This window comes from Littorina saxatilis, unplaced genomic scaffold, assembly GCF_037325665.1.
Source record: "Littorina saxatilis isolate snail1 unplaced genomic scaffold, US_GU_Lsax_2.0 scaffold_149, whole genome shotgun sequence".
Taxonomy (NCBI): domain Eukaryota; kingdom Metazoa; phylum Mollusca; class Gastropoda; order Littorinimorpha; family Littorinidae; genus Littorina; species Littorina saxatilis.
In genome coordinates, this window is record NW_027129425.1 from 65,127 (window position 1) to 79,473 (window position 14,347).

The window sequence follows — 14,347 nt, forward strand, 5'->3', positions numbered from 1 at the left end:
AAGACAAGCTAGAACGCTAAAATTGTCTGTGCAAATTATGCAGAGGCTACTTGTGTGTGTAAATAAATGTTATGAAGATTGCTTTGTTTTTGTTCAATTTATGACGTTTTGTTTGGGTACTCTTTTTTGGGGGTCACCCTGTAGTTTCAACAAACATGTGCGGACCTGATAGTCTTTAGCAATGCTAGTGTACTCACTTGTAAGACAGACAGTGCCGTCAGGGTATCGATCATTGTTACAATCACACGTCCCTGAGGTCCCTGAGGTCCCTGAACACGTGGCACCATCCACACACTGACCTGTCGTGCAGATTCCTCCCTGACTTACTTCTGCGTGTCCACACAAACAAAAGCAAACATAAGGCTATGTTAGTGTTGAGACAGAACCAACAATCAGAAAAGGTTAGTTATTGGAACGTTTACTTTTTGGAAACACAAATGATTCACCAGCACGTCTCCGATTAAATGTTCATCTCTCTCTCTCTCTCTCTCTCTCTCTCTCTCTCTCTCTCTCTCTCGCTCTCTCTCTCTCTCTCTCTCTCTCTCTCTCTCTCTCTCTTGCTCTCGCTCTCTCTCTCTCTCGCTCGCTCTCGCTCTCTCTCTCTCTCTCTCGCTCTCTCTCTCTCGCTCTCTCTATCTCTCTCTCTCTCTCTCTCTCTCTCTCTCTCTCTCTCTCTCTCTCTCTCTCTCTATCTCTCTTAGCTTAATCAAGTCTGAGCATACTTTATTCAGTTTCAAGAGAAAAAATAAACGTCTCGGCGGAGCTTCGAACTCAGGACCTCGAGATATCGGGACTGATGTCTAATTACCACTAGGATACTGCGCCATTTGTGAAAAAGAATGAAAAACATTAAATATGAATTCATTTTATGTTATTCTTGAGGCAGCATGATTTATATCATTTTTGAGAAGGGAATATAACTGTGTGTGTGTGTGTGTGTGTGTGTGTGTGTGTGTGTGTGTGTGTGTGTGTGTGTATGTGCACTTACTACAGAGATTATTTTCACAAACGGAACCAGTCACACAGTTGGCGTCAGTGTTGGTGCAGCTGGTTGCACTGCCCGCTGGGATTCCTGCACGACAAAGAAAGGGTGCAGTGAGTGTGAACCACGAGACGGGGTTCTGTTTTCTAGGAACAACTTACCCCTAATCCCTACGTTCAGCGCTATTGGCGTTTTTTAAAGTCATCGCCCCGAGAGAAATAATCTCAGGACTATATACAATATGTATCCTTTATCATTATCCTTGGTGACGTGTTGAAGACATCACAGGTCCTAAAATAAAACAATGCTTGTTCAGTGGAGGGGAATCACACCTACCTGGTTGTAGCAGCATTAGAAGTATGCGTTTGTTTGTTTTTCTCTCAACACTTCACGTCATAATACAAAATACATATCTCAGACTTTAAAAAAAACCCATATCAGGTCAGATGCTGTCCCCATTTAAACATAAGGAAATATGTGTGACTGTGTTTGTTTCTCCGCTGACTTCCTTTATTTATTTGATTGGTCGTTGGTTTTGTTCGTTGGATGGTTGGATCCCCGTGTGTTGTTCGGTTCTCTGTTTAATTTGTTGATTGGTTTACATTGCAGGACTCTTCAAGCGACGGTTGTGAGTACTTACTGCATTTAGTATCGGAGTCCCTGTTTTCACATTCCAGATTGGCCGCACACTGGTCCTGAACATTAACATCGCACGGCTGTCCCACCGTCAGTCCTGGTACAGCACAAATGACATGCGATGTAGTCATCAGTTTGTGGTTTTAATGCAACTGGTTGTAAATAATTGTGTACTTTAGAATCTAAAATGCCACAAACGACTGAGTCACACGAACTTATTGGCGGCGGTAGACTTCAAAGAAACCAAGCGATATGCAGAAAATTCGTCTGCTTGGGCAAACACGACCTTGCATGAACTGCTTCCGGGCTCCCTTTTTTCAAACTTTCAAAACTTCGAATTGTACTGATCTGGTCTTAATAAAAAAAAAAAAAATACACGAATTATTTAATGATTTAAGAATGTTTGTCTCACATGCTGTCAATTTATTATTTTGATTTTAAAAGTTAGTTCTAGCGCCAAAACGAGGCTTCCGAATTGTTTTGAAGTAAATCCGGCTGGCCACTCAAAAATAAATTCTTTGAAAAATGCTCGCACTTTTTGGAGGGCACCTAGGATGTTCTTCGCTGTGGTCTATTTATGACTTTCAGGGGCTACGAGTTCGATATTTTATCTTCCAGAGAGATCAAGGGGAAAAAATAAACGCCCCGGTGACGATTCGAACTCGCGACCTCGAGATTTCGTGTCTGATGTCCTGACCACTAGGCTACTGCGTCAATTGAGAAAAAAGAAGGAAAAACATTGATATGAATTGTGGGGAGTGAGGAATTCGAGTTTGATCATCCGCTTTTCTGCACGATGTACAGGGTGACCCCCCAAAAAAGAGTACCCAAACAAAACGTCATAAATTTAACAAAAATAAAGCAATCTTCATAAAATGTATTTACACACACAAGTAGCATGATTTGCACAGAAAATTTTAGCGTTCTAGCTTGTCTTTCAGGAAAGTTATGCTCATTCTACAGAACATGCTCAAATGGCCTCCCCCGGATTTAAATCCCCCAGATTTCTATCTTTGGGGGTTCCTGAAAGACAACGTCTACAGGAACAACCCACAGACAATCACAGAACTCAAGAGAGCCATCACAACAACCATTCGCGGAATCTCGCAACAGGAGTGTGTGCGGGTGATTGATAACTTTTCGCGGCGAGTTCAAGTTTGCCTGCAGCGGAGCATTTGGAGCATGTTCTGTAGAATGAGCATAACTTTCCTGAAAGACAAGCTAGAACGCTAACATTTTCTGTGCAAATCATGCAGAGGCTACTTGTGTGTGTAAATAAATGTTATGAAGATTGCTTTGTTTTTGTTCAATTTATGACGTTTTGTTTGGGTACTCTTTTTTGGGGGTCACCCTGTAGTTTCAACAAACATGTGCGGACCTGATAGTCTTTAGCAATGCTAGTGTACTCACTTGGAAGACAGGCAGTGCCGCTAGGGTAGTGATCACTGCCACAAACACACGTTTCTGGGTTTCCTGAACACGTTGCGCCAGCCACACACTGATCTGATCCAGTACAGATTCCTCCCTGACCTACTTCTGCGTGTCCACACAAACAAAAACAAACATAAGGCGATGTTCGTGTTGAGACAGAACCAACAATCAGAAAAGGTTAGTTATTGGAACGTTTACTTTTTGAAAACACGAAACATTCACCAGTACGTCTCCGATTAAATGTTATTATACAATTGTTGTTATAATTGTTTACAGGCAGGCAGGGTGTGCCGAAGAACAATTTCCATTTTTATGTAATATTTTAATGGACAATAAAGTGTTGTTATTGTTTTGGTTATTGTTATTGTTATCTCTCTCTCTCTCTCTCGCTCTCTCTCTCTCGTTTTCTCTCGCTCTCTCTCTCTCGTTTTCTCTCGCTCTCTCTCTCGCTCTCGCTCGCTCTCTCTCGCTCTCTCACTCTCTCTCTCTCTCTCTCTCTCTCTCTCTCTCTCTCTCTCTCTCTCTATCTCTCTTAGCTTAATCAAGTCTGAGCATACTTTATTCAGTTTCAAGAGAAAAAATAAACGTCTCGGCGGAGCTTCGAACTCAGGACCTCGAGATATCGGGACTGATGTCTAATTACCACTAGGATACTGCGCCATTTGTGAAAAAGAATGAAAAACATTAAATATGAATTCATTTTATGTTATTCTTGAGGCAGCATGATTTATATCATTTTTGAGAAGGGAATATAACTGTGTGTGTGTGTGTGTGTGTGTGTTTGTGTGTGTGTTTGTATGTATGTGTGTGTGTTTGTATGTATGTGCACATACTACAGAGGTTATTTTCACAAATGGAACCAGTCACGCAGTTGGTGTCACTGCTGCAGCCTGCACTGCCCGCTGGGATTCCTGCACGACAAAGAAAGGGTGCAGTGAGTGTGAACCGCGAGACGGGGTTCTGTTTTCTAGGAACAACTTACCCCTAATCCCTGCGTTCAGCGCTATTGGCGTTTTTTAAAGTCATCGCCCCGAGAGAAATAATCTCAGGACTATATGGCCAGGAATCTGTCAGTGTGTCCAAAAAGTGTTACACAAACACCATTTTTTTAGACTTGCTTTATCTTATTAATGTTGTTGTGGGTAAGAAAGGAGATGTGGTTTTTAGCAGAATAAAACTGTTTTTATTGGTATGGGCCACCTGGGGCAGTTAAAAACCCGTTATAAACCGTTATTTTCTAATTTTTCACCGATCTTTATGAAATGTTGTGGTTAGGTTGGTTGTCCCTAACTGAATTTCAACAAGAATAAAAAGTTGATTTTTGGCAGTTAAAAAACCGTTAAATCCCGTTTTTTCACCAATCTTTATGAAATTTTGTGAGTAGGTCCGTTGTCCATAACTGAGTTTCAATACGTACTTTTCAGAAGAAAACCAAGCTTTTGTCAGTTATAAACCGTTATTTTCTAATTTTTCACCAATCTTTATGAAATGTTGTGAATTTCAACAAGAATAAAAAGTAAAATTTTGGCAGTTAAAAAAACGTTAAATCCCGTTTTTTCAGGAATCTGTCAGTGTGTCCAAAAAGTGTTACACAAACACCATTTTTTAGACTTGCTTTATCTTATTAATGTTGTTGTGGGTAAGAAAGGAGATGTGGTTTTTAGCAGAATAAAACTGTTTTTATTGGTATGGGCCACCTGGGGGGGGGGTCAGTATAGTGTCTTGAGCACTTAAGGGGAGGTTCTAGCATGGGTGAAAGCGATTTTTCCAAAAAAATTTGATTTTGGGGTTCTTGCAATAATGGGTAGATAAAACATTGTATAGTATTGTGGTGGAAGAAATTTCACCAAATCATTAAACTGTTAAAATGACAGTTTAACCGCCAAAAAACACTCTGCTCCTTGTTTCTTGGTCCCTAATCGTCGGATTTACACCAACATTGGCACAGTGATCCATTGTCCCTAACTGATCTCCAATACAAACTTTTCAAGAAGAAAAAGTTAATTATTGGCAGTTAAAAAAAACTTTATAAACCGTTATTTTCTAATTTTTCACCGATCTTTATGAAATGTTGTGGTTAGGTTGGTTGTCCCTAACTGAATTTCAACAAGAATAAAAAGTTGATTTTTGGCAGTTAAAAAACCGTTAAATCCCGTTTTTTCACCAATCTTTATGAAATTTTGTGAGTAGGTCCGTTGTCCATAACTGAGTTTCAATACGTACTTTTCAGAAGAAAACCAAGCTTTTGTCAGTTATAAACCGTTATTTTCTAATTTTTCACCGATCTTTATGAAATATTGTGAATTTCAACAAGAATAAAAAGTAAAATTTTGGCAGTTAAAAAAACGTTAAATCCCGTAAGATCTACTTTATTCATAGGTTTGTGTGTGTTCGTTTGTAAGAGCAGTGAGTGATAATAGCATGACGTTAGGCTTTTTGAGCTAGCATCGTGGCTTACGCGCTTAGGACGAGGATGTTAATGACAAAACCAGGAAATCCCAACAAAGTGTCTGTGCATCAGTCATTCCTGTCCCTTTTCTAAGTCACACACACACACACACACACACACACACACACACACACACACACACACACACACACACACACACACACGCACGCACACACACACACTAAAAAAAACATATGCAAGAATCAACATTTCAACGAGACAAACCCAATGCTGGTGTGTCGAAGGAGACAGCCACAGCGGGCTTGTTCGAATCAAAGTATCACACCATATCTTCAGCGTATTACCAATACCTGTCCCAATATAGACCAGTTGGTCTAAGAGGACGTTAAACCCTAATAGTCAGTCAGTCAGTCTCTCTCTCTCTCTCTCTCTCTCTCTCTCTCTCTCTCTCTCTCTCTTTCTATTCCTGTCACCGCCCTCAATCTGTGCCTTGTACAATGATCTGGTAATTTTATTTAAGTTATTTTATTTTATTAATTTTATTTAAGTTTTTACCTTGTGTTTTGTGTTGAAAAATAAATACATACTCCAGAATTGACAAAAAGTGTCTTGTACATTTTACGTGTTCTTTGTAAAATATTGCCCCAGCCCCTCCACCTGTGAAGAAAGGACACCTGTCTAATAGGGACACCATTACCATACCCCAAGGGTGTCCTTTAGAGACAGGTTTTACTGTACTGCCGAACAACACTTTTCTTCCAAGTTCCATTGTAACGAAACACTTGCCTGGAATTGTAATGTCTTTTATACACTTAAATACCTGCCCACAGATAAAATGGAGCCACAACCCCAAACCAAATATAATATCCCATCTAAAAAAAAAAGTCACATCCCCAAACGCAACATAATTAACCCCAACTGCCGGATGCAAATTGAAACACATTTTTTTCATTAGTTTTAATTACATTTTGCCTGAGGAAAACAAAACAGCCTGAAATGGACTGGGTGGTCGAGTGGTAACGCACTTGCGCTCGGAAGCGAGAGGTTGCGAGTTCGAACCTGGGTCAGGGCGTTAGCAATTTTCTCCCCCCTTTCCTAACCTAGGTGGTGGGTTCAAGTGCTAGTCTTTCGGATGAGACGAAAAACCGAGGTCCCTTCGTGTACACTACATTGGGGTGTGCACGTTAAAGATCCCATGATTGACAAAAGGGTCTTTCCTGGCAAAATTGTATAGGCATAGATAAAACATGTCCACCAAATACCCGTTTGACTTGGAATAATAGGCCGCGAAAAGTAAATATTCGCCGTAATGGCTTGAGGTTTACTGGCCGATGTGAATGCGTTATATATTGTGTGTAAAAAATGTCTGTTTGTCTGTAAAAAAAAAATTCAATTTCAAACGGAAGAAATTAATATGTAAAGCGCGGAGAGCAACGGTTAATTGTGGTTCGCGCTATATAAGCTCTCATGATAATAATAATAATAATAATAATAACAAGTCGCGTAAGGCGAAAATACAACATTTAGTCAAGTAGCTGTCGAACTTACAGAATGAAACTGAACGCAATGCAATTTTTCAGCAAGACCGTATACTCGTAGCATCGTCAGTCCACCGCTCATGCTCGTGGCAAAGGCAGTGAATTTGACAAGAAGAGCGGTTTAGTAGTTGCGCTGAGAAAGATAGCACGCTTTTCTATACCTCTCTTCGTTTTAACTTTCTGAGCGTGTTTTAATCGAAACATATCATATCTATATGTTTTTGGAATCAGGAACCGACAAGGAATAAGATGAAAGTGTTTTTAAATTGATTTCGAAAATTTAATTTTGATAATAATTTTTATATTTTTAATATTCAAAGCTTGTTGTTAATCCAAATATAACATATTTATATGTTTTTGGAATCAGAAAATGATGGAGAATAAGATAAACGTAAATTTGGATCGTTTTATAATTTTTTATTTTTTTTTACAATTTTCAGATTTTTAATGACTAAAGTCATTAATTAATTTTTAAGCCACCACGCTGAAATGCAATACCGAAGTCCGAGCTTCGTCGAAGACTACTTGACCAAAATTTCAACCAATTTGGTTGAAAAATGAGAGCGTGACAGTGCCGCCTCAACTTTCACGAAAAGCCGGATATGACGTCATCAAAGACATTTATCCCAAAAAACGGAGAAAAAAAATCGGGGATATCAATCCAAGGAACTCTCATGTAAAATTTCATAAAGATCGGTCCAGTAGTTTGGTCTGCATCGCTCTACACACACGCACGCAAACACGCACACACACACGCACACACATACACACACACACACACACACACCACGACCCTCTTTTCGATTCCCCCTCTATGTTAAAACATTTAGTCAAAACTTGACTAAATGTAAAAATTAGATAGCATGACTAACCTACCTCCCTAAGAATATTTGCAATTGCCAATGAGCTTTGATCATATAAACTAAGAATGTCACAGACCTATGGGTAACCAAGCACCACTAACACCTACACAAAACCACCACCCCCCCAAAAAAAAAAATTCAACAACATCCGATTTTCGACTGAATCATTCAGGTACGAATACTTTTTCCTTTCAAACATTGTTTTTATCATGTTTCGTAAGAAATCACTCGATTTATAGCAGTTTCATTCTCAAAAGTGATGTACGTTACTATTTGGATGACGACCATGCACACTTTACCCGTGGGGCTGGGCTCGTCCATCTCGCACGTAGGTGTGAAAGTCCTGTTGTCATTGATAGATCATATGCAAATGACCAAGGGAGACTAGTTAGGTCACGCTTGTCACAACATCTCGGCAAAACGAGAACGTTTTATTTTGGTTATAAGTAATTTTTCTTTACACAAAATCAACAAATCGTGTCGATTTTCACGAATCACAGACAAAGCATGCATTGCAAGCAATTTTTTTAATATTATTTTAGACTTAGTAGACTGTGTGAACCTCGAAATCGATCTTTGGCGGCCATCTTACATTTACCGCGGACTGTACGACCGTTTGACTGACAGATACCGAATTTACACAAGGATAATAACGTACATCTCGCATCACTTTTCCAAGCGAAATGAACGAAGTTGGCAGCTCCGTCGAGCTCATTTTTGGTCTCATTAAACACTGCATTCATTTCCTGTCTGGTTTGTATGAAGGATATACCGGTCGCGCACGTGTTCGGAGTACAGTTCTTACAAAACTGAAAGCACCCAAAATCGCGTAACGCTTTTTTCTCCAGAATGACTAGGTAAGGTTGGAATCACAAGTCCGTTATTCATTGCTTACGGCATAAATTTGCCACCATGTTATACCAAAACGTTCGTCCATTCATCCTCTTTCATCCAACACAAAAATGTTCTTTGCAAAAAAAGTTTATTAGAAGCAGGAGCCTGCCAAATAATTCAAGCGGGCTCTTTCCTTCTTTCGACGCCATGACAGATTCTTGGCCATATACAATATGTATCTTATCCTTGGTGACGTGTTGAAGACATCACAGGTCCTAAAATAAAACAATGCTTGTTCAGTGGAGGGGAATCACACCTACCTGGTTGTAGCAGCATTAGAAGTATGCGTTTGTTTGTTTTTCTCTCAACACTTCACGTCATAATACAAAATACATATCTCAGACTTTAAAAAAAACCATATCAGGTCAGATGCTGTCCCCATTTAAGAATAAAGACATGTGTGTGACTTTGTTTGTTTCTCCGCTGACTTCCTTTATTTATTTGATTGGTCGTTGGTTTTGTTCGTTGGATGGTTGGATCCCCGTGTGTTGTTCGGTTCTCTGTTTAATTTGTTGATTGGTTTACATTGCAGGACTTTTCATGCGACGATTGTGTATACTTACTGCATTTAAAAGTGTTGTCCCTGTTGTCACACTCCAGATTGGTCGCACACGGGTTCTGACCAGCATCGCACGGCTGTCCCACCGTCGGTCCTGGTACAGCACAAATGACATGCGATTAACACTCACTATAAAATGCAACAAACACAATAAAATAAATACTTCGTAAAGCGCAGGCATCAAAACAGATGAACACCAAAAAGAGGGGGTAAAAATAGGGGTTGTTGGGCCGCTTTGGCCTAAAGAAGCCCAGGGGCAATACCTTTTGGAGGGGGAGGGGGAGGGGTAGTGTGCAAAGCCCCCTTGTAGCAGAATGGGATGTAGCATTATTTTCTTAGACGGGCATTTACCATAAAAGGTAGGTGCGCTTTATGGGGCTGCCTGACACTGAAGGTATTTCAAAATCTAAATATCGAATTCAACAAGTAAGCATGTGTAAGGTCGTCCTTTTTTACTTTTTACACAAGATTACTTGTTGAATCCGATATTTAGATAACCCGAAGCTGAAAAAGTTGTAGCGTTTCAAAACCTGAAACAGAACATGCAGAGACTGTGATTGAAAAAGTGTCAAATGCGGTGTGGGTGAGGGAATCTGTGGGCAGAGGCCCCGGATGGTGAATCATATGTTCCTGTATGACTCAAGCAAACTATGACTACAATCGTTAACAAAAGCATATGGAAAAATACCTTTTAACGTTCGATGTTGCTTGCAGCACTGTTACATTTTCAACATATATACGTACTAAATGATACTGATGCACAAATACATCACACGCTATTTTGCATTAGGTGTGGCATGTAATGATTTTGGATCGAGTATGTGTTGTATCTGAGAAAAATTGGCAATGAGTTCTATAGGACTAAACTTGAATGAAGACGGCTGGATTTGAATAAATGAATATGTGGACTCTGTGTAACGATTTTCCTAATGTTATCGTTTAAAATCGTCTTCTATGAAAAGGTGGGGTGAGGGGGCAGATGCGCTTGCGAACTTTCCGTTTTAGTCAACCATACTTTAGGAAAAGTGAAGGCCACCAACCCAGCCTTCAAATCTCAAAGGGACGTGGTAGTAGTAGCACTGCAATTATACCCCCAAAAGACGCTCCGTTAAGGAATTACCCCGACGAAATATGCACAGTTTGGCTTGATGATACAAAGTTAGCCCTTTCTTTACTAAGCAAACAAAAAAGCAATATTAAATTTAAAGGACGCCTATATGAATGTCAAAGTACATAACACATAGCAATTGTCATAACAAAATCTAGCACTGAATACAAAGAGAGTTGGAATTCTGATTCAGTGTGAAGCACCTGTTGTTCTATGACTTCATCTTCAATGAGTCTGAAATTACATTTACCGTTCTGTTTCTTGGCTGAAATTAAGCTTAAACCTCTCCTATAACAGAAATACTTGTTCTCATGTCTATTTGCTTTGAAACAGCTTCTACCGGGGTTGTTTTTGATTGTTAGCATGCGCGAGTGCTTAACGAGGGCTTAATGTGTGCATATACTCATGACAATCTGTTGTGACGTCATACGCATGACGTTTTTCAAATCAACAGAGTGCGTTATGGCTGCTGAAAGTCTGACCAATTAAACATAATATCTTTTGTCATCAGTAAAAGCTTACAAAATGCTCAATCCCAAGGCAATTTGAGGGAACTTGTGTTTTACACGTCATTTGTTTTAGGGGGTAGGGTGACGTATAAAGGTAACATAAAAAAAAACACGCGTTCAGTGTACAAACCAAGACATGTCAGTGAAAGCCAGGTTATTTCTCCAAATGTGAGTACAACTTTTGGGCACTTTCAACGGTTGATTTCGGCCTCAGACAAGTAGACGCTAGGAGTAATAGAAGAAATTTAGACGTAAAGTAGGAAAAATGTAATTCAATTTCATAAAGAACACTATCACTATAACAAATTACTTGTTAAAACTTAAGGTAATTGTGTGTGCTTCAATTCTGGCTCTCTAGTTGCCAGCATGCACTTGGATTTTTTGTTTTGTTAATGAAATAATACAAGTAGGCAGAAACTGAATTTCAAACTGTATTGTAAAACTGAAATTTCCAAAATCGCCACGTTAGAATCGAGTTTATTTTGACATTTTTTACTTTAAAAATTATTGTTCTCAGTAATTAGACACATCTTATTCTGTGCATATTTTTTTCGGGGTAGACCGTTAAATGAGGCTGATAATTGCAGTGCTATAGCTCACATGCCAGCCAACCGGGTTCGACTTTCGCTCGGGGACATTGTTTTTTAAATGTTTTACTTTTTGGAGCACTCAACTTTCCACTGGGTACCTGAATGACTTAAATATGTGTCTGTGATTCTCATGTATTTTTGTGTTTTTGGTGTTGCTGTTGTTGATTTTTGTATGAACGCGTGTTTTTGTAATTCTTGTTTTTTAACATCAAACATCAATCCCGTGCACACATTTCGGATCTAAGAGTGATTTTACATTGATCACGTGACTGCTGTTCAAATAAGCGTACCACCAACATCGATCTGACAAAAACGTTTAGTAACAAATAAGAAATCGGCCAAAACATTCATAACATGGAAAACGTTGCAAATTTAACATACGAGCAGAACTTCAAATCAATTATCTTCCCAAAACATCTTGTTTTGTTTCGCTGGCTTGCGTATTTCTATGACCTGGTGGATTGCTTTGAAGCTTTCAGGATATTATGTTCATATGAGTCTTTCCAAAAAGCTGTGTAGCACAATGAGGTCATGACTTCTGAGTTAGATTGATATATGTTACCCTTGTTTCTGAACTGTGATTAGGACATCATCCGACAGCAAATTGATCAAAGAGAAAACGATAATTAAGTAGAAGCAATGTCTTCGGCACAGTCAACCAGCCAAAGCATTGCAGACTCCCATCGAGCAACACATACACACACACAAGCACGCACGCACACACACACACACACACACACACACAATGTACACACACACACACACGCACACACACACACACACACACACACACACACACACACACACACACACACACACACACAGGCACACTTACAAACACACACGCATGCACGCACACACACACATACACTCACACACACGCGCGCGCACGAATTCTTAGATTTTTCCGCAGCAATTATGATGTTACGCAGTGTATACGTACTTGAAGCACAGGTCCCGGCGTTGTTGTAGTAGGTGGCGTCACACTCACACGTCTCCCCTGTACACGTGGCCTTGGCCACACACTGCATGGGGTCAGGGTTTGTACTGTTACAGGGCTGACCAGCATTGATACCTGACGATACACGAGGGTTCGTGTCAAAGCATCACATCGCAACCATCCAGATATGTTTTACCGTATAAAGGTGTTAGTGAATTAGTCTAGACTATGTCTAAGTCAGAATTAGCTCACTATACTCCCTAGCAGATGTATTACGACATGCTCTAAGCAAAGCATTTATGATTTATTGACCCACTTCCGCCCCTCTTTCCTGCCCTCGATAGTGTAACAAGAAAATCAAATGCTTGCAAGAATTGAGTTCTTCATGCGTAGTATGCATCAGAAACAATTAAACTATGTACTGCAAGATAAAGGCACAGACAATACTCACAACACTTCCCTCTAGCTTCTGAAACGTTTAAGGGAGGGTGGGGATTGTCTTTTATTTTTCCATGAAGTCGAACTCTAAATTTGACTGGGGTCAACCAGGCATGTCTGGAGGTCATGAAATCCTTAACAGGGTGAGGTTTTAAAGCTCAAGCTCAATTATCGTTGAAGAAAATGATAAATTCCTACTTTATGATCTAACCTTGACCTCAAACTGACCATAGAATATGACGAGTTAAACACCTGAAGTTCGGTAGGTTCTAAAGATCTAGCTTCAGAAGTGTTCAAAAGCATGATATTTAAAAAAAAATTCACCTGACCCTGCTGTGACTTGTAACAAGTCTGAAGGTCAACAAACCCTGGGAGAGTTCGAAGTTACAAAGATCATGCTTCAAATAAATAAAGAAAATTATATTTTCCCATTTCTCTAAACCGGACACGACCTCGATGCGACCTTAAAATCTTACTAGGGTCACCAAAACCCGTATCATGGTTTGAAGAGTGAGAAGTGTAAGAATTTCAAGAGATTCAGCTACAAGAACATTTTTAGAGAACTCCAACTTGAAACGTTTTGACCCGAACAAGGGTCAACCAAACCAAGTGTGGAAATCAGCTAGCTCTCGATAACACCAAAGAAAACATCAACGTTAAAGTTTTCCTTCACAGACGGACGGTCGGAAAACAAATATAATTATATCAGAACACTGCTCATTGCTACTTCTCACTGACTATACTTCGGTAGTCCAAAAAGAACCACAAGCGTGAATGGTTTTGGCAGAGGATGTAAATGATTTCATGTGTGTGTACATCTTCTCTGAGTATCATTCAAGACATACCTGACGCAGGAGGAGTCAGCCACAGCACAATCTGCAAGAGAAAAATAGATTTTCTTTTTTCAACAGAGTTCAGTTTGAGAGTAGCAAACACATATTATCAGCAACACGCCGATACGATTGTTTAAAGTAACAGATGGCGACGATCGCACATGACATAAACTAATTTATCCCACATATGTCACATAGACCACCCATGTGAGAAATAGAGAATACTACATAGCGTGCTGTGTGATACCAGGTTTAAACGAGATTAGTCTTTTTACATTTAGTCAAGTTTTGACTAAATGTTTTAACATAGAGGGGGAATCGAGACGAGGGTCGTGGTGTATGTGTGTGTGTGCGTGTGTGTGTGTGTGTGTGTGTGTGTGTGTGTGTGTGTGTGTGTGTGTAGAGCGATTCAGAGTAAACTACTGGACCGATCTTTATGAAATTTTACATGAGAGTTCCTGGGTATGATATCCCCAGACGTTTTTTTCTTTTTTTCGATAATTGTCTTTGATGACGTCATATCCGGCTTTTTGTAAAAGTTGAGGCGGCACTGTCACACTCTCATTTTTCAATCAAATTGATTATAAATTGTATAAAGCAATCTTCGACAAAGGCC

At 39.7% G+C, this 14,347-nt stretch overlaps 1 protein-coding gene across 1 annotated transcript in view; it reads right to left on the minus strand.

Annotated features, from left to right (window-relative positions):
- LOC138957688 (prion-like-(Q/N-rich) domain-bearing protein 25) overlaps window positions 1–14,347 on the minus strand; it is a 33,637-nt gene that overhangs the window by 12,800 nt on the left and 6,490 nt on the right. The window contains exons 2-6 of the mRNA XM_070328749.1: window positions 13,744–13,774; window positions 12,464–12,595; window positions 1,623–1,715; window positions 989–1,072; window positions 198–329 (exon numbers count right to left, since the gene is read on the minus strand). Coding sequence (XP_070184850.1) covers window positions 198–329; window positions 989–1,072; window positions 1,623–1,715; window positions 12,464–12,595; window positions 13,744–13,774 — 472 coding nt within the window. The remainder of the gene's footprint in view (window positions 1–197; window positions 330–988; window positions 1,073–1,622; window positions 1,716–12,463; window positions 12,596–13,743; window positions 13,775–14,347) is intronic.